The sequence below is a fragment of the Sorex fumeus genome, unplaced genomic scaffold (assembly GCF_029834395.1).
Source record: "Sorex fumeus unplaced genomic scaffold, SorFum_2.1 ptg000047l, whole genome shotgun sequence".
Classification (NCBI taxonomy): domain Eukaryota; kingdom Metazoa; phylum Chordata; class Mammalia; order Eulipotyphla; family Soricidae; genus Sorex; species Sorex fumeus.
The window spans coordinates 3,226,006-3,250,824 of record NW_026606104.1 but is presented as its reverse complement, the minus strand read 5'-3'; the positions used below and the strand labels follow the sequence as shown (position 1 = coordinate 3,250,824).

General features: G+C 45.6%; 1 protein-coding gene and 1 pseudogene across 2 annotated transcripts in view; one reads left to right on the top strand and one right to left on the bottom strand.

The window, feature by feature from the left end:
• Positions 1–5,875: 5,875 nt before the first annotated feature.
• On the bottom strand, positions 5,876–6,313 carry LOC130031973 (cysteine-rich PDZ-binding protein-like; annotated as a pseudogene).
• Positions 6,314–9,722: 3,409 nt separating this feature from the next.
• The window catches only part of CHD1L (chromodomain helicase DNA binding protein 1 like), a 58,646-nt gene continuing 43,549 nt past the window's right edge, over positions 9,723–24,819 (top strand). For both annotated transcript variants that reach the window (XM_056123063.1, XM_056123062.1), the window contains exons 1-6: positions 9,723–9,862; positions 15,976–16,088; positions 18,785–18,891; positions 19,352–19,466; positions 20,140–20,171; positions 22,992–23,073. In XM_056123063.1, coding sequence (XP_055979038.1) covers positions 9,730–9,862; positions 15,976–16,088; positions 18,785–18,891; positions 19,352–19,466; positions 20,140–20,171; positions 22,992–23,073 — 582 coding nt within the window. In that variant the 5' untranslated portion in view covers positions 9,723–9,729. The remainder of the gene's footprint in view (positions 9,863–15,975; positions 16,089–18,784; positions 18,892–19,351; positions 19,467–20,139; positions 20,172–22,991; positions 23,074–24,819) is intronic.

Genomic DNA, 24,819 nt, shown 5'->3' with positions numbered 1-24,819 from the left:
TGCCCAATCTAAGAGTATTGCTTGATGCAGTAAGCTTGTGACCACAAATTAAAATTCAAAGCAGTGCTGTAGTTGCTACAAGTCATTTGTGATCACAAATCGCCAGCAAACACCCAGCAAACAGTCCATCTCAACATCTCAGACCGCAGGAATTGACTTAACGTGGCAAGCACAAACATCTATGGCTGGATCTCTGTTTCTAGCTGCCATGTGGCACCTGGCATCATGAAGGAATGGAGGAATTAGGCTACATCAACATATGGGACAAAAGTCCTGGATGGTTTCAAATACACCCAGACTTTCTAAACTCTCAGAGGAAGACTTCAGAGATACGGTCTTTTCCAAAGAGCAGTGGATTGATTAAATTAGTGGAAGAGACTATCAGGAAATTCAGAGAAAGTATGGAAGTTCCAAATTAAAATGAATGAGCTCAAGAGTATAGTAGTTGAGTTAAAGAGACCTCTAACAAGTTTTGGCAGAAAAGTGGAAAAACTGAAAAAACCTCCTAACAACATAAACCCAAATAGAACACCGAGTCACATTGAAACCTAAATGCTAAGAACCAAAGAGGATCTTAAAAGCACCAGAGCAAAGTAAAGATTCACATTTAAAGGAAACTCCATAAGACTCACATTGAATTTGCAAGTAAAATTCTACAGACCAGAAGTGCATGACATGATATATCCAAACACTTGCATGAAAAGAACTTCTAGCCAAGAATCCTCTATCCTGTGACCCAAGAGATAGCTCAGTGGATTGAGTGAATGCAAAGCATGATTGTTGCAGGAGGCTCAAGGTCCATCCCCATGCTATCTCCAATACTTAGCACTGCTGGCTGTGATCCCCAAGCACAGAGCCAAGAGTGGCATCCAGTACCTCTTGACTGTGGTCTGCCCCCCAATTGAAAATAAGTCACTATTAAAAGAGGTATTATAATATACAAGAAAATGGGAAAATATTCCATGTTTATTGTTAAAATGACAATCATACCCAAAGAATTATATAGATTCAATGCATTTCCTAAAAAATTTCCAATGGCATTCTTCAGAGACATAGAACAAAGAAACTAAAATTTGTATGAAATCATAAAATGCCCTGAAGAGCCAAAGTGATTGCAAGAAGAAAGATGGGAGGCTTTGCATTCTCTGATTTTGAATTATGCTATCAGTGTACATTAATTAAAACACTAACAAAATAAGATTTGTAGACCAAGGGAACAGACTTAAGAACCCAGAAGTAAATCTTCAGATTTATAGACAATTTATGACAAAGGAGCTATGCACATTAAAGAAAGTCTCTTCAATAAGTGTTGAGAGGGACCAGAGAGATAGTACAGTAAGTCACGTAACTGGCATGCAGCCTACCTGGATTTGATCCCCAGTACCAGATATGCACCTCTCCCCCTACTCACCAAGCTCCATAAGAGTGATCCCCTGGTTGTGGCTTTAAAATCCCAAACAAAGCAAAACAAAACAAAAAAGCAAAGAGTGTTAAGAAAATGGTTGCCCCTTATAAACAAAGAAAAAGAAAAAAGAAATTGAATCCTTATTCTATTCCATTCACAAAAGTAATTTCAAAATGGGTTAAAGATTTTGGTATTAGAACTGAATTCAAAATCAAGAAAGACATAGGTAGAGCTCTCTGTGATATTGACTTCAGAGGTCTGTGTCTTCAATGACGGAACTCCATTGACAAACCACAAGCAAAAATAGACAAATGGGACCACAGCAAACTAAAATAAAGTTATGCACTACCAAAGAAACAGTCTGAAATAAAAAGACACCCTACTGAGTGGGAGAAAATATTCATTCACTGCATCTGACGGGGGTAATAGTCAAGAAGACAAACAACTAATCGCACCCCCCAAATAGGGAGGTCTTAAGACACTTCCTCATGGGAGACTTACAGACACCCAACAGGTAGATTGGGAATAAGAAACAAAAGGACAATGAGATATAACCTCAGAGGAATGAGAATGGACAGTTTCAAACAGTTCACAAACAACTGTTGTTTGCGAGGATGCAATGAGATTGTCATTTGGTGCAGCCTCTATGGAAAACAGCATGGAGTCTTTTCAGAAAATTTAAAATAGAATTACTGTGTGATTCAGCAACTCCTTGGAATCTAAACTCAAGGTCACAAGACAAAAAAAATACCAAGAAGATGAAACAAAAAAGAAAAGCAAGACCTCTAAACATTTGAAAAGTTGAAAGCATTAACTGGAAAAGTGCAATAAACATTTGCACTCAATGATCACTGCAGCATTATTTATAATAGAGCAACCCAAATGCCTAACAACAGCAGATGGAGGAATAAAGACTCCGAAATATATACACAATACAATTCTACTCAGCTACAAATGAGGAAAATGAAATCCTGCCTTTTGCTACAGTTTGGATGTAACCATGAAACTAGAGAGATTGTGCTAGCAAAGTAAGAGGTAGGAGGAAAAAGACCAGATTAATTCACTAATATTATATATATATATATATATATATATATATATATATATATAAAAGAGCAAGAGAGTGGAAAGAGATCAATGACAACAAACCCAACAAACCCAACAAACCCAAACTCACTTACAACAGAAGTGAGGTTGATCGTGGGATGAGGAACAAGGGGCAGGGCACACTTGAAGTTCCAAATGAGAGTGGTAGAGAACCTTTGTCCCTTTCTGGTGTAAGCCAAAGCATAAATAATCCCACTGCTATAAACTATATTACATCAAAATAATAAATAGTCAAAAAGGAAGAAAAATGACATGTCTCATCAAACAAAAGGACAAATTTCAATATATAGCTTTCAGTTTACAATCTCTGAACTTTGTCTTCAAATATTTACTTGATAGTATCCCAGTGTTCTAATCTGACTTTTGGTACAAAATGATAGTGGCAATTTTCCAAAAAGACTGGACAAGAGTGCTGTCGAGCAGACTGACTTTGCTGATGCAGTTAAATATGCATTTCCCCTAGCTTTTAAACATGTAAAATTATATAACATCAAAAAATATATAATTAATTCATATAAGCTTAAATTAACACAAATAAATTAATTTATATAAATATAACACTGTCGCTGTGTTACACTGTCCTCCCGTTGTTCATCGATTTGCTCGAGCAGGCCCAGTAATGTCTCCATTGTGAGACTTCTTGTTACTGTGTTTGGCATATTGAATACTCTCGGTGGCTTGCCAGACTCTCCGAGAGGGGCGGAGGAATTGAACCCAGCTCGGCCGGGCTTGGCTGTGCGCAAGGCAAACACTCTACTTCTGTGCAATGGATTAAAATTTATATAAATATAAATAAATTAAAATTTATTTATATAAATTTAAAATGATATAAAAGCTGGGGTACAGTTTTTTTCTTTTTTGGAATCAAAACCTGTGTAATCACAAAATAAATGAGTGAGTGCAGCGGGCAGTGGTGGTGTCTCTTGCCTGCCACGTGAGTTTGGTGGCTATGAGCTGCTTCCCTACCCCACAGATGAATGAAGGAGTGAACAGGGCCACCAGGCTGGTTGCTCTGGGTTCATCCACTCTCTTATCAGGATCCTGCTGTTGGAGTGCTACAGCAGTGGACAACTGAGGCTTAAGACAAGAAAACAGATGCCTAGGAGTGAATATTATTTGGAGTCAATTAACTCCCAAGTTACAAAAGATAGCATTAATTGTCTTCCTGTGTCTATACAAAAAGGACATTGCTCTGAAGGAAACTATGCAAAAGGAACTAAGAGAAAGAGAAAAGCAATATTTCACTTACAAAAACAAATCAGTAGGGTTTGATTAGGGGATAAAGGTGATTGACCGGTTGGGGAAGCAGAGCACAGAGAAGAGGTTAAAGATAACACAGAAGAATGGGAGTGCCTCAGGAGCACTGTGATGGGTGTAACCCAATAAACCTAAGCTCCCTGCAGCCACGGAGAAATGACAAACCAGTGTTATCCTACAGAAACCTAAGTTTTTTTTGCTTAATTGATTCCAGCAGTTTAATTTTTCCCTTCTTAAGCATTGACCTAATTTTTTTTCCTTTATTTTATTTTATTTTTTTTTTACAGTTGTAGATTTACAATTTTTTGTGCTTTGGTTTCAATTATACAATGATCAGATACCCATCCCTCCACCAGTGCCCATTTTCCACCACCATGGATAATATCCCTCCCACCCCCATCCCCCCATCCCCCCTGTCTCTGTGGCAGGGCAATCCCCTGTGTTCTCTCTCTCATTTTGGGTGATGTGGCATTGACCTAATTTTAAACTAAGTCCCAAAGGTCTATATCGACATGCCCAAGAAGAGGGTTGGGAAATTTTTCATCCTTGATTAGAGCTTTTATCCATGTACTGCCTTTAATGCCCTACTGTTACACAATACAGCAAGAACAAAATGGACAACAAACACAAGTTGTTTACTAAGTTGTGCTTGTTTTGGTAGCTTTGGCAGATGCTAAGGCTCGTGAGAGTGATTTGGTTACCATTAATCTTATTCTGTTTTAGTCGCTGGAGGACATATGCTCTGAGCATCATGATTATTTCCTCTGAGAAATAATCTGAAATAGTCAGTGTCACTGTCACTGTCTTCCTGTTGTTCATCGATTTGCTTGAGCGGGCCCATCTCCATTGTGAGACGTGTTGTTACTATGTTTGGCATATCCAATACATTACGGGTAGCTTGCCAGGCTTTGCCGTGCAGGCGAGATACTCTCGGTAGCTTGCCAGGCTCTCTGAGAGGGGCGGACGAATCGAACTAGGGTTGGCCATGTTGACTGCGTGCAAGGAAAACGCCCTACCTGCTGTGCTATCACTCCAGCCCTTCCTCTGAGCAAAGAATGGAAAAGGAGTTGATCTTAGGCTCGATTCTGTTATTATTAGCAAACCAGAAAACACTGGACAAGTTGCCTAAATTTTCTGAGCTGTAGTTTGACCATCTGTAAAGAAAGTTCTCTCTGTACCTTAAAACCATAACAACTGTAATCCCTGGACTGTAGAATTTGTTTATTGGCACCTCATACAAGTATTCAACAATACTTGAGAGTCTACATGATGTACCAGGAATTATTCTAGGGTAGAAAGCCAATATAATGCAAAAGCAAAATTATTGTTTTTTCTTTCTCTAACCAGCTTTTGTTTCCTGCTTTCTCTTTTCAGGTGCCCAAGGTAGAAACTTCTGACAGTTCCTCTTGGCTTTTCTCTCTTCTTCAGTCCCATATATAATCAATGACCAAATAACCCCAAAGATATGATCCCAAGTTTTAAAATCCTTTACTGCTTTGATAACTCTGCCTCAATATTTTTTTTTGTAGTCACAGTCTTTCCTGGACACCCTTATTCAAAGAGCTTTTCCAGAGAGTGGTGATAAATTTTCATTACGCATCATCATGGAAGAACACTGTCCTCCTAGTTATCAAGATACTTTGAATTTAACGTAGTACACATAATGTGTTTTTCTAAAATCCAGTTTGGGTATCCTTTGTGTTCTTGTTGATACCAATATGAAAGGTACTGGCACTCTGGTTTCAAGAACAAATCTTAAAGGCCAATTAATATAACATGTGTTTCATTGGGTTCAAGGTAATTACTGTGAAACCACTGGGCAATAATAGTCTCAAAGATTTAAATACCCCATAAAACTAAAACTAATCCAGCCACTACTGATTCGCAGGATTACTTAACCAACAAAGGGTAAGGACGAATTATAAATCTAAATGCCAAATCCAAAGCAAAATGCCAATAATATCCTGACTTTTGCATTAGCTATAGAGAAGACAAAAACTATATGAATAATGTTAAATAAAAAGTACATACAGAACTGACAACATTTCTTTTTGTTACATTTACCACTCTTTCCAGTCCAATAAGATGCATTGGAGGGAAAATGATGACCAATCAAGTACCCTGGAAAAACATAATTGTCATAAAGTGTTTTCTTTTGTAACTTGAGCATCTAAGTTATTTTGACAATTCAAAGCATAAAATCATACAGAAAACCAGGAACGTCATCAGTAATACTAAACAGATGTTTGCTTGTAGTTTTTGGTATCCAAAACTTTTTCCCCACACATCGCACAGATGCCCTTCTTGTAGGCACAGCCCTGGCAGTAGTGAGAGCCAGGCTGGTGAACAGAACTTTTGCAAATTTTGCAAGTGGAGAACTTGTTCTTTCCATATGGATCAAACCTTGCTTTTTTTGAAGTCAAAGCTTTATTTTTGTTCAGCTTTCTTCTACAACTTATTTTCTGTGGTATTCCTAGCACCATCCTTCCAAGTGTCTGGAGTGGTGACTTTACCAAGTTTCTTTTCACACTTCTCGCACACCATCCTGGCCCAACTCAGCCCACCAGCCCGCAGAGCCCTGACGCCCGGGTAGCGCTCGTCTCTTTATTTTATTTTAAATGAAAAACATTTCCCCTTACATTTTGTGTGAATACTGAGGTTTACAGAATTGTTCATGATGATTTGTTACAGGTATTCAATATACCAACACCAGTTCCACAACCATTACACCTTCCCTTCACCTTGTCTCCAATTTTCCCAGCCACTCCTTAAGCCTTCCCCCAGAGCAGACCCTCGATAATTTATTTCATATTGCTTGTTACCAACAATTTGCTAACAGAATGATCAAAAAATATTTCCTTAGAAGAGAGTGACGATTGTTGTTTCTTACCATGAGCCATTAAGCCTTTATATATATAAGAGATAACTAAGATGTTGCTATGGGTTACTCCTTTGTTTATATTCTGTTAATAGAGCTTAGTTGCCTTCTGCATTACATTCCATCCAAGCTGGTTTGTCAGTGTTGTAGAGTTTGAGAGGTATCACAGCTGTCAGTGTTTCCATTTTAAATGGGGTGATACAGCAGGAGTTAAACTGGGTGGCAGCTTTGGGGCATGTGCATGACTGCCAGACACCCTTTTTCTTGATATTTAAGAGTTAGCTTCTGACAATTCAGATCTTTGAGTGCTGTCTCCTTAAGGATTTTGCTTGATGCTCTTCACTCTCTCCTTTCAAGAGTTGTTTCTTTCCTTTTCTGTCCAGCACCCATACCACGTGATAATGGATTTGTGCTGTCTTTCCTCCCCCTCTGCACCCAATTTTCTTTCTCTCCATCACTAGGACATTAGCTTCATAGTGAAGATTATCTTACTGGCCTTACTTACTCTATGTGCTAGAAACTAGGGATTTGGCCAGTATAATCACTGGCAAAAATTCCACCCTCATACAACTTGTTCTCTGTTCCCTACCTGCATCCAAACACACCCCACACAGACTGATCTCAAGTTTCTCTCATTGCTATTGGGTAATACGACTGTACTTCTCTAGTGCATTCATCCTCTACTTCCCCAGATAACTACCTCACACCTCCTCTTCAAGCCTCCATTCCCCTCTTCTCCTCCTCATGTGATGACCTTGTTTTAAAGTTCTGCTTAGAAAATAGGAAGTATCAAAGACACCTTCCACATGATCTCACTAACTAATCTGCACTCACACCCACATATCAACGTTCCATGCTCCTATCTAAGCCCAGTCCTGCACAGGTACAATCAATTCCCTCAGTCTCACTGTTCCTACAGTACTAGATTTTCTGTAAACAGGGTCTTTCCCTTTGTAGTCAGTATGCTCTAGTATCACCTACCAGAACACAAAGCAAGCACTCTCCTTGCCATCACAATACCATTCAATTATGGTCCTAGTTTTCTGCTCCTTTTGGTAGAAAAATTCTTTAAAAGAAGTGTCAGCCAAACATCAGAAAAGATGTTTGTTGACATCTTTTCTCCCTTGTTCTAGTTTATAAACCCACCCCCAGTGGGCTTTTTGCTTTTGTGCCACTATGACAATTCAAAAAACTATACTTGGATATCTAGTAAATATTTATTACCTGGACCCCCCAAAAAACCCAAACAAATAAACAAAAAACCCAAAACCAAATTGATGATTTATTTCTCGACTTCTCTCATATGCTCTATTAGACAGTCCTTTTTAATAGGCTCTACTTTTTCAATATATTCAGAATTTGGCACTGCTCACCTCTCCACTGTTACTCTGATGGCCCAGCAGAAAGCATCTTTGTACCCAGACTACTGCATTGTCTGTACTTGGTCTCCTCACTTCTACTTGCTTCCCTCTTCACACTCTTTGCATATAACATCTGGAGTAAAACTTTGATATATGTGGTATCACCAGCGAAACTGGGTTCTCTCAGTGGCATTCCTTGGTTACATTTTAGATGTCAGACTTAATAAACCAATAAAAAATGAACATAGCTTATAACTAGGACACTGGTGTTATGCTGAAACAAATGTAATTTAAGTTAAGAACAATAAACACCTTTTTGTTTGTCAGGTGGTTGGTACTGCTACTTTAGCAATTAAGTCTACACGCAGAGCTGGTAGGAGAGCAAATACACAGATGGCATGCAAATTACGGGGTGCAAACCACATCACCAGCAACCGCGTAAGACAAAGAAAGTTCCAGGCATTCAACATTCCAACAGTAATCCCACCACCACTGTCACTTTGCCTCCACCAGGTCTCCAATTTTCCCAGCCACGGCTCAAGCCTGCCTGTCAAATTCACTTGAGAAATCCAATGTGCAATGATATCTTTCATGGTTTTATTTCCTTTGAAAGGTTCCTAACTTTGACCTACATCAAACAGGATTTCATGTTCCAAGCTGTTCTTACTAACGTGAAGGGAACCAAGTGTGCCTTTTAAAGTCTTGCCAAGACTCACTGTGGGCAGGCACGAGAGCTGAATTCTCCTTGCCAGCGTCCGGCAGAGATCTTGGCACGTATACCAGTCTGTGCTGGTGAAACAGAAATGAATGTGCATCACCCAGGCACAAGGAGTGAGAATCCCCGGAGTCCTTGGTGCACCTGCACCGTAGGAGTCACCGAGCTTGCAGAAGCCCCTCGTGCAGGAGGCGCCCTGGTGGTGGAGGTGCAGGGTAGTGCGTGGTCTGGGCTGGACGGTACTGGCGGTGCGGGTGGCGCCCTCTGGCGGCGGCTTAGCGCCGCCTGGTGGCTGTGTATGGGGTAGTCAGCGCCCTCTGCCGGCGGCGGTGACTGTGGGGGGGGGGGCGGGGGAATAGGGGTGGGGGGAATGGCGCCGGTTACCTGCACTAGAGTGGGCGGCTAGCGGAGGGCGCCCAGGCAGCGCCCTCTGGCGGTGGCGACGGTGGCTGCCCCCGGGTGGGCGGCGCGCGGCGGACAGGCAGCGCCCTCTGGCGGCGGCGGCGGCGGCGGTGGCTGCACCCGGTGGGTGGCGCGCGGCGGGTAGGCAGCGCCCTCTGGCGGCGGCGGCGGTGGCTGCTGCACCGGGTGGGCGGCTCGCGACGGGCAGGCAGCGCCCTCTGGCGGCGGCGGTGACTGTCGGGGGGCGGGGGACTGGGGGTGGGAGGATGGCGCCGGTTACCTGCACCAGAGTGGGCGGCTAGCGGAGGGCGCCCAGGCAGCGCCCTCTGGCGGCGGCGGCGGTGGCTGCACCCGGTGGGCGGCGCGCGGCGGGTAGGCAGCGCCCTCTGGCGGCGGCGGCGGTGGCTGCACCCGGTGGGCGGCGCGCGGCGGGTAGGCAGCGCCCTCTGGCGGCGGCGGCGGCGGCGGCTGCACCCGGTGGGCGGCGCGTAGCGCGCGGCGGATGGGCGGCGGCGGCGGCGGCGGCGGTTGCGCCCGGTGGGCGGTGCGCGGCGGGCAGGAAGCGCAGCGCGCGGCGCTGGGTCCCGGCGGCGGAGACGGGACCATGGAGCGCGAGGCGTCCGCCACCCGCTCGGGCCGGGAGCCCCGTTTCCTGCAGGCGCTGGCGGCGCAGAGAGGGGCGGCGGGGCCGCACGCGCGGGTGCAGGAGCAGGAGTTGCGGCAGTGGGGCCTGACGGGTGAGCGGTTCGCGCGGGGCGTGGGAGCCGCGGGGCGGTCGCGGGGCTTCTCGGGGGCTTCCGCGGGACTCGGGGCTCGTGTGCGGCTCCGTTTCCTTCCGCGCCGACCGCGTGCGCCCGGCGGGGGGTGGGGGTGGGGGATGTCCTCCCTGGGTCCGGGTCCAGCATGCGCAGCCAAGTCGGGGGTCTCGGGCGCCAGCGGGGCTGTGCGGGGCCGGGGGGCGACCCCAAGTGTCCGTGATACTTGTCCGGGGTTGGGGGGGCGCCTCGGGACTCACACCCGGCGGGGCTCAGGGCTCGCTCTGGGCGGGTGCAGCTGGAGCAATGCATGCGCGCTCGGGCGGGCCAGGGGCGAAGGAACAGGGAAATAGGGAAATTTGGTAGTGGAGAGGGAGGAAAAAAAATGACAGGAAATAGGGATTCTCAGAAGGAATAACTTGAGTGACTTAGAATCCCTATTTCTGTTTACCAGAGTAAGTTAAGTGTTTGGAGGAGCTCCATGTTCTCCCTAAAATAGTCATCAAAAACTTAATCTCCAGCGTTCTTATAACTGTTAACACGTTATCTGTGTTTCCAGCACTTGGTCTACATTTGGAGATATGCGTGTATGTGTGTATGTATGATTTATTGCCAAATTAAATTTAGTGTCACTTTTTATTTTACGTATTTTTGTATGTCTGTTTATTTTTGAAATTAAGGTATCAGTGATCTGCAAAGTTATTCATAGTTGACTTGCCAGGCATGCATGTGCCAGCACTGGTTCTCCCAGAGGTATCTCCTCCCCCAGTATCCCCAGTTCTCCCGCACCCCCTAGTTTTCAGTTCGTTGTTGTAGAGTGGGTCTCAGGCTCCCAGTGTTGTTGGCCTCTGATTTAGATATATCCATATCCCTCACCTCTAGATACAGTTATTTAAAATCAGGAAGTGAGGGGCAGGTGAAAAACAGTGAAGACCACAGAAATTCCCATTGATCAATCTTCAGTGTCATGTAGAGTGAGTACTGAATATTTTAGTGTGACGTCATGTCTTAAGTTAACCAACTCTTCCACTTGGATATTCAGATTTTTTTTTCTATTATAAAGAGTACTAATGGAAACAATTGTAGATGAGTACTTACGACAGCTATGAATTTTTGATTCCTTAAGTGTGGGGCTGGAGCAATAGCACCGTGGTAGGGTGTTTGCCTTGCATGTAGTCAGCCCGGCTGAGCCGGGTTCGATTCCTCTGCCCCTCTCGGAGAGCCCGGCAAGCTACCCAGAGTATCTCGCCTGCGATATATTCAATATGCCAAACACAGTAACAATAAGTCTCAAAAAAAAAATGAAGACCTTACTGGACCCACTCGAGCAAATCGATGAACAATGGGAGGACAGTGTTGAAGGGTAGGATAACATTGGTTTATCCTTCCTCCCTGGCTGAAGGGAGTTTAGGTTCGTTGGGTTACACCTGTCACAGTGCTCCGGAGACCCTCCCATTCCTCTGTTTTTATTGGAATATAGCTTTAAACATTTTAGGTTTAACATTGGTGTGTTCTTTCTCCCTTGCCACAGGGAGCTTAGGTTTGTTGGGTTACACCCATCACAGTGCTCCTGAGGCCCTCCCATTCCTCTGTGTTTATCTGTGACCTCTTCTCTGTGCTCTCCTTCCCCAGCTGGTCCAACCTTTAACCCCTAATCAAACCCTGTTGACTTATAAGGTCAGATCCTTCTAGGACTCTGGATTTGTATTTGTAAGTGATATATTGCTTTTCTCTTCTCCTTATGTCCTTTGCGTAGTTACTTTAGAGGAATGTTCTTTTTGTATAGACGCAGGAAGACAATGAATGCCATGCTTTTGTAACTTGGGAGTTAACTCACTTTGAATAATATTCACTACTGGGCATCTGTTTTCTTGACTTCAGCCTCAGTTGCCCTTACTTCTTAGCACCCCCAAAGCAGGGTCCCAACAAGGGACTGGATGGGCCCAAGGCAAGCTGTGAGCTACCCTGGCATCGAAATGGGCCATGCAAGTGCCATAATACTTAACTCTAAGTTAAGAGCACGGTCATGGGCAAATTCTGTTATGATCCAAAGAGTAACAACTGGATTAGGACCCTGCTAGGGTTAGGAAAGATTAATCTGGCCTGGGGGCTGGAGCGATAGCACAGCGGATAGAGCATTTGCTTTGCATGAAGCCGACCTGGGTTCGATTCCTCTGCCCCTCTCAGAGAGCCTGGCAAGCTACCTAGAGTATCTCGTCTGCACAGCAAAGCCTGGCAAGCTACCCGTGACGTATTCGATATGCCCAAAACAGTAACAGGTCTCACAATTTGTCGTGAGACATTACTGGTGCCCGCTTGAGCAAGTCAATGAACAACAGGAGGACTGTGCAATGCAGTGCGGAGCGCTATAGTATGAAATCTATAGCGAAATGTCCCCAGGAGAGCCATCCTGTAAGCTTAATGTATCTCTTACTGTGCCCATACAAAATGACTAATATTATTAAGGAGTTAGAATTAAGATGAATGTTTAAATGGTTGTTGGACCAAGGAAAGGATAAACGCACCCCTAGATGGTATTTTGCCCATGTTGCTGAATGAGAATTTGTTCTAGAAGAAGCTTCCCCCGAGGGAGGTACTTTACATCTGTTGATTGTGTCACCACACTCATGTGTAATTGCTACCATGATTTGGGATATAATAAGGCTGTACGTGTGGGCAGCGGGAGAATCAAGGAGGATTGAGGGGAGGAGAATCCAGGAGAATCGGGGAGAGGAGAATGGAGGAGAATAGGGGGAGAATCAGGACAAGATGTGAATATCACTGCAGCTGATCACCAACCAGCCTGGACCTCGTTTCTTCCTTTGTCCGCCCATTGCTGTTGGCCGTCCACGGTTGGGGAAGCAGTCCGAGACCACCGAATGCAGGCGGCAAGAGAGCGCCACGGCGTCATGTTCATTTTTCGAATACACACTTAAGGGCAAGCATTTCTGGAACAGTACATAGAAATTTTGCTTCTTCTTCCACACTTTCTTCAGTGCTCTGTTTTCGAATTTGAGAAGTTGGAAATGTTTGTTAGTTAGTGTTTGTTTTGGAGTATTGATGGGCACTTGCTGATTCATCTGTTTTCTGTTCTTTGGAGGTTGGGTCATACCCGACAATGCTCCAGTAGACCATGGTGGGATGCCAGGGGTTGACCCAGGTTGGCTGCATGTGAGGCAAGTGCTCTGCCCATGGTACTGTCTCTCCAGCCCCCGTTCTTTTTACTCACTTTGTAATTGAGGTGCTTGTCTTTTGCTTACTTCCCTGGCCTTTCTTGCATTGAAAGTAAGAAATATTTCAGGGGTGGGATGCTTTCCCCTGGTTCTGTGACAAGGTCACTTCTAAGAGAAAGAATTTAGTCGTTCAGAGGGTGAGAATATATTTCTCTCACATAACTGGTCTTCCTAACTTACAGCTCTACCAAGAAGCCTTGTAGTCTCCCAAGCTTTGCAGCCAGCCATCACCCTCTGATGTGGAGGAAGTGACTTTTGGAAACACCCGGGCAGGGCGTCTGATAGTCAGAACAACCATCTCTGTGCTCAGAGGCCTGGGACCTCTGTTCTTACTCCCAGATCTCAGAGTTGGGGGAGGGACTGGAGGCCGAATCAATTGTGGAGACCAATGATTTCATCCCTCTCAGGGATGGGGTTCTGGGAGCCTCCAGATGGGTACATCTGGTGGGTGCTGGGAGGTGGGGAGAGGTAGGGGCACTTGGAGAGGCCTGGGAACCCACGTTCTCCTCTTAAACCTTCCCCTAGCTATTTGGCTTTTCTGGCTGTCTGTCCCTGAGACATCTCTTTCTGTAATAAATCAGTAACCTTGTTATAGATCAGATCCTGTAATATTAGATCCTGTAATAGATCAGTTATCACCAAGTTCAGATCAAATGGACTTCCTGAGTTCTGAGGGTTGGTCTGGCAAACGCCCGTGGAGGGGTTGGTGAGCGTGGGTGAGTCAGACGCATGACAGCAGCCTGAGGTTCGGAATGGTGTCTCAGGGGGGCAGGATGGCCATGCATCCATCAGCCTGGGCCTCTGGTACTCACTCGCTCTGGGTGGAGCTGTGGGACTAGAGCTGGACTGATTGAACTCTTGGATACCCTGCTGGTTTCAAGGTTTTCCTCATCGTTGGTTCGTAGAACCTTTGCTTTGATGTGTTTCAGCATCTGTTTCTTTGGAGTTATGCAACTGGAGGTTCGCTGAGCTTCTTGAAGCTGTCGGTAGGGCTTTTGCCAAATTTAGGACATCTTCAGCCCTGACTGCTGCCTGTCTGGAATGGCTGTGAGTGGATGTGTGTTTATTGTTACAGACCCGAAGTTCCTGAGGCTCTGTTCATTAGTTTTCAGTCTATTTTCTCTTCACTGTTAAGGCTGAGTAATTTGCTCCATCTTCCCGTTGACTGGATGTTTCCCCTTTTCTCCCTTTTCTGCTGTTGAACTTTTAACGGGTTCAGTTACTAACCTAGAAATTCAGTCCTCGCAGTGGTAATTCTTCCTGTTCTGATATCGGATCGGCTGGTGGGTCTGTGTTCTCTGGGCTTCCTTGTCATGCACTCTGTCGTTGTTGACTGATTTGGTTTCTGAGTCAGGATTTTCAGTCACATGAGGAAGAGAAACACATTTTTCTTGTCCTACTACGAAACAAACACACCCCATCTTTCCACAAGGTGAATTATTCAGATCGCTTATTTGATTATTCAGAACTTACAAAATGTGAATAATTTCACGCATGGGATAATTATAAATATTAAGTGGGATAGTTTATGTCAGCCAGTTTGCTTTCATTGTGGTTTTGAGTCAGGTCACATCTATCATCTCAGGATGAACCTTGGGTTCTTGGGATTGAGACCCCCTGGCATAGGTGAGGCAAACACTTACCTGAGTGTTTGTTTTTTTCTCTGGTATTTGGTGTGTGCTAAATGAAATAAACATGCATTAACATTTTTTAATTGAATCACAGTGAGATACACAGTTACAAGGTTGTTTATGATTGGGTTTCAGTCATATCATGTTCCAACACCCATCCCTTCACCAGTGTACATTTCCCACCACCCCTGTTCCCAGTTTCCTTCCCATATCCCCCTCCTCCTGCCTCTGTGACAGGCACTTCTCTCTCCCTTTCCTCTCCTCCCTCTTGCCTTTTGGGCATTGTGCTTTGCAATCAAATCAAACTGTCCTCCCGTTGTTCATCGATTTGCTCGAGTGGGCCCAGTAACGTCTTCATTTTGAGACTTGTTGTCACTGTGTTTGGCATATTGAATACGTCACGGGTAGGTCGCCAGGCTTTGCCGTGTGGGCAAGATACTCTCGGTAGCTTGCTGGGCTCTCCGAGAGGGGTGGAGGAATCGAACCCGGCTGAGCCAGGCTGGCTGCATGCAAGGCAAACGCCCTACCACTGTGCTATTGCTCCGGTTTTCATGTAAATCCCTTTACCTACTTTCAGCACTCAGTTCTTGTCCGTTTCCTATGACCAATATGACTGTTATTGTCATAGTGGTCCCTTCTCTATCCTAGCTGCCCTTTTTCCCCGACATACTTGTTGCAGGCTTCCAACTATTGACCAGTTGGAAGTGAATGTGCGGGAGAGAGAACACAGCCGGGAAGGCAGTTGCCTTGCATGTGGCTGATGCTGGTCCCCTGAGCCCTGCCAGGAGTGATCCAGGACCACAGAGCCAGGAGTAAGCCCTGAGCCTTGCTGGGTGTGGCCCCCAAACAAAACCAAGCAAATTAAAAAAAAAATGAATATATCTTCCAATTCTTTTTTTTTTTTTATTACATCACACCAGTAATTCCTCATTTTCTAGTACGGACATTGGTGTAAGACTCAACTCACAGAAGCTAAATCCAAGTTGACTTTCCATCTGTTAGGCGTGTCCTATAACACTGACTGGCTCTTTATGACGGTGAATATTGCGGGGACTGAGTCTGTTTGAAATGTAGTTGAAAAGTCAGCAAATGCTTACATTTCCGTAGCTTCTTGCCAAAAGGTAGAGGCAGTAAGGTTAGAATGTCAGGCTGTTCTCTAGGTGAAGAGTGAGATCAGATCTGTGTGTGTGGGAACATTGGTTCTTTGCACTTAGCATAGTTTTCATTCTAGGGATAACTCTGCGTCCTTATCAGCTGGAGGGGGTGAACTGGCTGGCTCAGCGCTTCCTCAGTCAGAATGGCTGCATCCTGGGTGACGAGATGGGCCTGGGTAAGACGTGCCAGGTGAGTAACATGGGGAATTCTGCCAAGCACCCCTCAGTAGAGCTTTGAGACAGCCGGCCACTCCCTGGCTGTCAGTTATTTGTCTGTTTTGGTGAGGATGCCCACGCTTTAGTTAAGAGTTAGTCTTTCAGTGCGGCTGGAGCCATAGTTACATTGGGTGGGGTATTTGCCTTGCACGCGGCCGACCCGGTTTTGATGTCCAGCATCCCATATGGTCCCCTGAGCACTGCCAGGAGTAATTTCTAAGGGCAAAAGCTAGGAGTAACCTCTGTGCGTTGCCGGGTATGACCCAAAAAGCCCCCCCCCCCCCCCAAAAAAAAACAGTCTTTCAAGTAATGGGCACAGTTTTATCGTTTATTTTATTCTTTGGGTGGGGGAGGAGACCACGGGCTGGCCCCTGGCCTTCAGCAGTGTTCCAGGTGTGGCAGAAATCCACTTGGGATCGCGGGATTGGGGATAGTTTTAAATGGTGCCCCTACTGTGATCTAGCCGTGGCCTAAGAGAATTGCTGTCAAAGGGCAGCGTTTTCCTTTCGGTAGAGCAGTTATACTTATCTCCGGAGCAGATGGTCTCTCTCTGCCTCATAAATACCTTATCCCCTTTCCTGAGTCATTTCTAACCCTTCTGCCCGTGCCTCAGTAGATAGGGATGACTTCCTGCTTCTTTGCCACGCTCCCACTAGGGAAGGGCAGAGGAAGCGGCTCTGTTCCAGAAGGCCTCAGCAAGAGTCTGCAGTGAGCTTGGATGGGGGAGACTCCAAATCGCATGCCCCTTAGGTTAGTCGCACACTGGGTTCGTCTGTCAGGTGCCAAAGGACACCAGTGCATACAGGAGGCCCAAAGAGACTACTTGATCAGGAACCCACGAAGCACAAGTTTCCAGACACCCAGAGGGTTGCCTGAGGCGACACAGAAGCTCAGTCGCCCCTGGGGGCGTCCTTCATCGCTAAGCGCCAAGCAGGGGCAGATGTGGATCTGCGCTAGTCTGACCAGGTGTTGGAGATGCGTTCATGTAAGCCAGGTGGACCTCTGAATTCTTGATTATTCAGAATATATAGTATGACAGCTGAGTGTGAACTCTGCCATGCTTTGTTTATCCCCCTGGGGAGATTCCCCCCCAGGTTTTCCGAAGGCAGTCCTGGCTGTGGCACATTCCTGATTGAGGTCTGTGGAACTGAAGCAAAGACCCGTTTTCAAATGTGTGTGGGTGCTGGGCAAATGGGCTCTTAGGGCGGGCACAGAGACTCCCGTGGGTCCCCTTGGCCTCACTCTGTAGACTCCTGACCGGCGAGCAACAAGGTCACCTTACCTTTGGTCTTCTTTTTTTTTTTTCATTTTTTATAATTTTATTCATTGAATCACCATGAGAGCAGTTACAAAGCTTTCGGGTCTAAGTCTCCGTCATACGATGAAACACCCGTACCTTCACCAGTGCCCATTCTCCACCCCCAACAACCCCAGTATACCCCCATCCCACACCCTCCCTCTACCTGTGGGGCAGATGATTTCCACATTACTCTCTCTCTACTTCGATCACATTCAATATTTTGACACCAGACCCACCATTATTTGAGATTTTACCCCAACACTAGGATCTGCTGAAAAGGCAACAGTAGACAATTTGTTTTCTATTGCTGGTTATGAATAACATGATGTCGCATGGCTGCAGCAGGGCCATGTGATTTTGAAATTCTGAAATTTTAACACTTAAATCTGGAGGGATTTATGTCAAAAGCCACTGGATTTCGAGATTTGCTCCTGAGTCTCTGGGATCACGGCTGTTGAGCAGCTTGATCAGGAGCCAGAGAGGCCGTTCGTGGGCGATGACTTGGGGTCTCGTTGGGGTGGGGTGGACAGAACGGGCTCCACCACCATCCCGTGAGGCCCTGCGTGTCTCATCACTGGGGGCCCAAACCTGACTGTCCAGTGGCCTCTGAAGGATGGCGGCCACTGGGCCGCCAGGGGGAACAGGCCAAGGCACAAAACCTATTCCCACCTCGGTTGGCACCGGTGACCTACTGCAGGGACCAGACGCATTTCTGCCAAAATCCGTTGGGTTTCAAGATTCGTTTCTGAGTCTCTGGGATCATGGCCATTAAGCAGTTTAATCAGGAACCAGAGAGGCCATGTCTCCAAGTATATAGCTGAGCCAGAGGTGGTTTGTGGGTGTGTTTCCCACATACCTAACTTTTGGCCGCTTACTTTCTTGGTAAACTTTGCCCCAAGTTTTGGGGTCTGGCCAAAGGCACAGCAGCAATTTTGGGGTATCTGGAAGTCTGAAGGAGCCATCAGACTGCTGATGCACTCGCCTCACAGGTACAGATTGACTTGCTGGCGGCACCATACCCCCATGGTCTTCTTGATAATTATCTTTGGTCTTCAGATTATTCCCAGTCTTGGACATTACTCACATCGTTTTCATTGATTTCTGTCGTACTTCCTGGTTTTTTCTTTCCATTGTAGGTTCGAATTCATAAATGCTGAGCACCATTGCTCATAAACTATAGCCACAAATTTCTTTGGCAGTCATTAAAGCCTACTTGATTTCTCAGGAATGAAGGACTCTACTGATAAGAGAAAGAGTTTCATTTTTGTAAAACCAAGTCTTCTGTAAAAGGCTCCTGCAGGTGGTTGGCAATTTGTGGCTATTTGTCATGGGGTGATGTGACCCAAACTGCCTCTTTGTCTGTGTTTCAGACCATCGCTCTCTTCCTTTATTTGACCGGAAGACTAAACGATGAAGGACCGTTTCTGATCCTGTGTCCTTTGTCTATTTTGAGCAACTGGAAAGAGGAGATGGAGAGGTAAGGCGGTAGAGAGAGGCAGAGTGGTGGAAATTGCATTGCTAAAATAGATCACGAGTGTTTTATGGGGATTATATGGAATAGGATAAAAGTCATGTATTGTCCTAAGCAGTGCATCGATTTCTTCCAGAAGGCTCTGACCTGAGATTCTGGAGATTGCAGGGGGCGGCGGGGTGATGGGCTATTACTGTTATTGCACTTTGAAGGGCAGTGCTCCTTTGTAATACGTTTTCCTAAAGTAAGGGGGATGTCTCTCTTGTTCACGTACACAACAGTTAACTAGTATGGAAAAACACTTTTGGGAGTTGGCGCAAGACCCTGTCAGATGTTTGTCCACTCCATCCCTACCCCAAGGTTTGGGCCTCCTGGACCTCAGGGCTGTCTGTGGGACCCTCCAGGCCTGCAGCCCTTGCCCAGGCGTCCACGCTTCCCGTTCATCTTCCTCTTTCCCTGGCTTCAGGTTTGCTCCAAGTCTTTCATGTGTGACGTATGCGGGTGATAAGGAGGACCGAGCCCGCTTACAGCAAGACCTCAAGCAGGAGCCTTGTTTTCATGTCCTACTGACCACCTTTGAGGTATCTGGGACTTCAGAAAAATCCCCTGGGATAATTTTATTATTTGGAAAGCTCACGTTTTCCTTGGCTGGGTGGGAGGGTGGCAGGAGGGTGTGTCTGCTTTTATCAGGTTTTCAGAGAGAGGTTGTTATGAAAGAATGAGATTGAGTTCCAAGTTGGTTCACTCTCTCCCCCTCTCCAACTTAGTTCTCTCTCGGAGCTGGAGAGATGGTCAGCGGGGAGGGCACTTGCCTTGCACGTGGCTGTCCCAGATTTGTTCCCTGGCATCCCATAGAGTCCCCTGGAGTGATCCTGAGTGCAGCTAGGAGTAAACTCTGAGCATTGCCAACCCCCCCAGATCCCACAGTCAGATTCTTTTCTCACCCCTCAGTGGAGAGGCTTCCCAGGGAGAGGGCATAGGGCTCCCTTTGGTGACCTGCAGACAGGCCAATGAGAGGTGTGTGGGCCCAGGAATCGAATGAGCTGACTGTGTTGGTGTAAGCAGACCTTTCCCTGACACCTCCCTTGGTCTGTCTGAGGACAGTGCAGCTTAGAAACCAGGCCCAGAACCGCTGGTGTATGCATCTGGCTCAGCTCGGTCTGTAGTTTAGGGGCATTAACAAGGAATTCACTTCTTTAATGGCAAGTTGTGTCCACTCCTGTTCTTTCTCACAGTTTTTTCTTCATTTTCCAGATCTGCTTGAAAGACGCATCCTTTCTAAAATCGTGAGTCTGTTGCACTGCTTTGGAAATTGTGTTGAATGGATTACGAAAGGCGTGTCTTTCACGCTCTGACTCTTGTCTCAGAGCTTTGTGCGCTGGCTTTTCCTGGACCATGCTCCGTTAGCAGATGGGCAGTGTTGTGGAGTTCTGCTGTCTCATTTGCTCATGACCATACTCAGATGTATGTATAAGTGCAGAACGAATGTAATGGACTGCAGAATGTTTATAAGCAAAAGGAAAGGTTAAGACTCTCGGGGCCATTCAGTGGTTGAGGAAGGCCTCAACCTTTTATAGCATGTGTGAGGTCATGAGTTTAATCCCTGGCCCCGCTTAGCACTGCTGGGTGAGACTTTGGTAGCGTCTGGGCTTTGCGAGGAGTGACCCCTTTGAAAAACTAGTTAAAAATCTTAAAATTTCCACTTTATTATCTTTTATATGTTTTTTTTTTAATTTATGAAAGAGGTGTAACCATATTATCTTCTTTAGTTATAGAGGAGTTTTTGTTCTGTTTTGGGGCCACACTTGGCAGAACTCAGGGTTTGTTCCTGGTCCTGGGATCAGGAGTCACTCCTGGAGGTGCCAAGATCCCTCGAGGGACCCTACCTGGTACCAGGGATGAAACTGGGGAGACTCTATGCAAAGCAATACCATAACCCCAATATTATTGCTTTGGTCCTTGTATAAGACTTTTCCTTTTTAATTCATTTTATAATTTTTAAAAAATTTAATCGCTGTGGATTACAAAGTTACAGAGTTTTTCATGGTTCAGTTTCAGGTTTCCAATGTTCCAGCACCCATTCCTTCACCAGTGTCCACTTCCTTCCACCAATTATTGGACCCTAATCTGTATTTATCATTAAAAATGCTATATACTCTCTCACATGTGGGACTTAGAAATACACAGCAAGGTAGCAACAGAGTTTCAAAGGCAACTAATCCACACAATTGGGCTGGCTGGGGGAAGATTTGAAGGGAAGGGTGTTGGGATCCTTGGGAAAGGCGGGTGGGTACACTGGTGATGGGTGTGGTGATGGAACTATATGCATGGGGAACCGTTATTGATGGTGTCATAAATCACAAATCCCGATCAATAACAGATTCTAAAATTTAGAGTATTTCTTCTCTTTTTCCTTTATTTTCCCCTATTTTTGAAAATGCATCATGGAGCACAGTCCATATTCTGTGAAGCCAAGGATTGAACCCAGGGACTCAGGCGTGCAAGACCTGTGTTCTACTGCTCTGCCACGTTCCTGACCCTATATGTTGAGGGTTTTTTTTTTTTTGAACAGCTCCCCAAGTATGTTTGTCAAAAGATACGCTTTCACACTGAGATTTCTTGAGGCATCATTTTAAACATTTTTTAAATTTTATTGAATCACCATGAGATTACAAGCTTTCATGTTTGGTTACAATCACACAATGATCAAACACCCATCCCTCCACCAGTGCACATTCCCCACCACCAATATCCCTAGTATACCCCCCCCCCCCCCGCCTTTCCCACCCTCCCTCTGCCTCCATGCCAGACATGATTCCCCATAATCTCTCTCTACTTTTGGGTATTATGGTTTGCAATACAGACCCTGAAGGGTTATTATGTTTTGTCCTTTACCTACTTTCTACACATATCTCCCATCTCAACCGATTCCTCCAGCCATCTTTTTCTTAGTGATCCCTTCTCTATTCCAGCTGCCTTCTCCCCTTTGCTCATGAGGCAGGCTTCCAGCTACGGAGCAATCTATCTGTCCCATTTATCTACTATCCTTAGGTGTCAGCCTCATGTTATGTTGTCTTATACTCCACAAATGAGTGCAGTCCTTCTATGTCTGTCCCTCTCTTTCTGACTCATTTCACTTAGCATGATACTCTCCATGAGACATCACTTTGAAAGGAAATATATCCTCCCAAAAGCCACTGACAATTTTCATCTCAGCAAATTGATTGGCTCCATCTTCTTGGACGTTCCTAAAACTGTAGCACTGTAGCATTGTCCTATTGTTCATCAATTTGCTGGAGTAGGCACTAGTAATGTCTCCATTGTGAGACTTGTTGTTACTCTTTTTGGCATATCGAATACACCACGGTAGCTTGCCAGGCTCTGCCGTGCGGGTGGGATACTCTCTGTAGCTTGCTGGGCTCTCTGAGAGGGACGGAAGAATAGAACCTAGGTTGGCCGCATGCAAGGCAAACACCCTACCCACTGTGCTGTTGCTCCAGCCCTTCCTAAAACTACCCCCTTTTATTTATTTATTTACTTCTTGCTTTTTGGGTCACACCTGGCGATGCACAGGGTTTACTCCTGGCTCATGCACTCAGAAATTACCCCTTTTTAAAGTCACTCTTTGAAAGCTGCCTCTCTCAGTGTCACTTCTGGCTTTGAATTCCATCTCTGTGGTCTTATTCGCTTTATGATCGTGTGACCTAGTCCCCTGACCTTTCTGCACTCGTGTTCCTTCTGATTCAGGGGCACCCTCCTGCCTCCTCACCTTGTTGAATTCTTTGGCTAAGTCATGTTCAGAGAGCCCCATGCAGTGTCTGACACTAGGTCATGGATGTTCCCTTTCTCTCTGTCTCTGTCTTCAGTGCCTGGGTCCTTCCTTGCTTGGGAAAGAAACTCCTTGGCTGCCTACCTCCCCTTGATCCTGTCCCTGGGCACGGTGGCTCTCTGATACGAAGGCAGTCTGGATGTGTTTCTGATAGAATAGGTTTAATCGAGCAGTGACCGTCGTCACTAGCCAGTATTCTTTGTCGTACAGTAGGACTTGGCGGGCTGTCGTGGGTGGCAGTGCCATGACACTCATCCCTTGGATTTTTCCCTCCCAGCTTTACTTGGAGTGTTCTCGTCGTGGATGAAGCTCACAGGCTGAAAAACCAAAGCTCCCTGCTGCATCAGACACTTTCAGAGGTAAACCGACAGCAGAGTCTCAGGTTTCTTTTTTTTTTAATAGGATTCTGTTTTAGAAAATATAGTTTAAACATGCACAGAGTCAATTACATTGAAATGTGTCCCCCCCGCCCCCCCCAGCCGTCTGGGCTAAAGGAACATTTTATAGGTGACAGTGTAGTGCTGATAGCTCCTTAGTTTATGTTTTACAAAGGAGATCATGTTAAACCCTGCTTATCTAGTGAGTAGACCTTTTCCCAGTCCCGTACACGTACTTTGGAGTGTCCTACAGAGGCAGTTTCTTCCTTTCTTCCTTTTTTTGAATGCCTCAATTAATTAATTTATTTTTAATTGGATCAGGGAGATACACAGTTACAAAGTTGTTCATGATTTGGTTCCAGTCATGCAATGTTCCATAGAGTGTTCCAACACTGAGGGTGCTTTACCAGTATACATTTTTTACCACTGGCAATTTCTTTTTTTTAAAAAAAAAGTCTGATTATGGGCTGCAGATATAGTATAGTAGGCAGGTCGCATGCCTTGCACACGTCTGACCTTGGTTTGATCCCCAGTACCCCATTTGGTCTCCGGAACCCTGCCACGAATGACTCCTGAGTGCAGACCCAGGAGGAAGCTCTGGAAACTGTCCAACTTAACCCACATTGTTAAGTCCTTATCAATGTTACTTCACTGTCTTTTCCTAGCCAGATACTTCATTAGTCTCTTCTTAAGTGTTTTCATCTGTAGTTCAGAATTTATATATTTAGTTTTTGGTTTGGGGGGTCACACCCAGTGTTGCTCAGGGTTTACTCCTGGCTCTGTACTCAGGGATCGTTCCAGAATGGGCTTGGACTCCTGTTAGGGATTCGGGGATCGAATGCCGGCCGGCTGTGTGCACGGCAAATCCCTTACCCACTGTACTATCGCTTTAGCCCCCGTAGTTCAGATTTAAAGACGTTCTTTCCATTCAGAGCTACGCATGGCCCCACTCCATCTCCAAATCTCCCTACATCTTTTGTATTGATGCACCAGAAAGTTTTGCAAAGCACATAAACTGGCTGCAGGTCTTCTTGCCGGTCATGGTGGAGCCCGATGTTTTCGCTTGGGGTCCCTCTCACTGCAGGGGCAGATGCTGCTTTCACTGAGCTCCTCAGCGCACTCCTGCAGGCAGGTGACCACCCGGAGCTGGAGCTCAGGGGAATACTCAGGTGGTTTCTGTCCACAGAGGGATTTTACTCATGTTGGGAGCCTCTGCTAGTTAAATATTAAGAAAGTTCTTGTCCTGGGGACGTGTGTTGTCTAAAGGCTGGTTTATAGAAATCATTGTCTGGGGGTTACACATTCTTTTTTTTTTTTTTTTAAATTTTTTTTTTTATTAGTGAAACACCATGAGGTACAGTTGTAGATTTACAATTTTTTGTGCTTGGGTTTGATTATACAATGATCAGATACCCATCCCTCCACCAGTGCCCATTTTCCACCACCATGGATAGTATCCCCCCCACCCCCATCTCCCCCATCCCCCCCTGCCTCTGTGGCAGGGCAGTCCCCTGTGTTCTTTCTCTCCTTTGGGGGTTACACATTCTAAGGGCTGACTTTCTTGTTTTTCTGGTGGGCTCTTTCCTCGTTCTTATGGCAGAACATCTTGCTAAGGTGTATTAATCAATATATAACCAAGGAAAATATTGAAACGATGAAATTATAGAAAAATATTATTGACCTCTAGAAGCCCAGTGCATTCTAAACTTCTATATCCTGAACATTCCT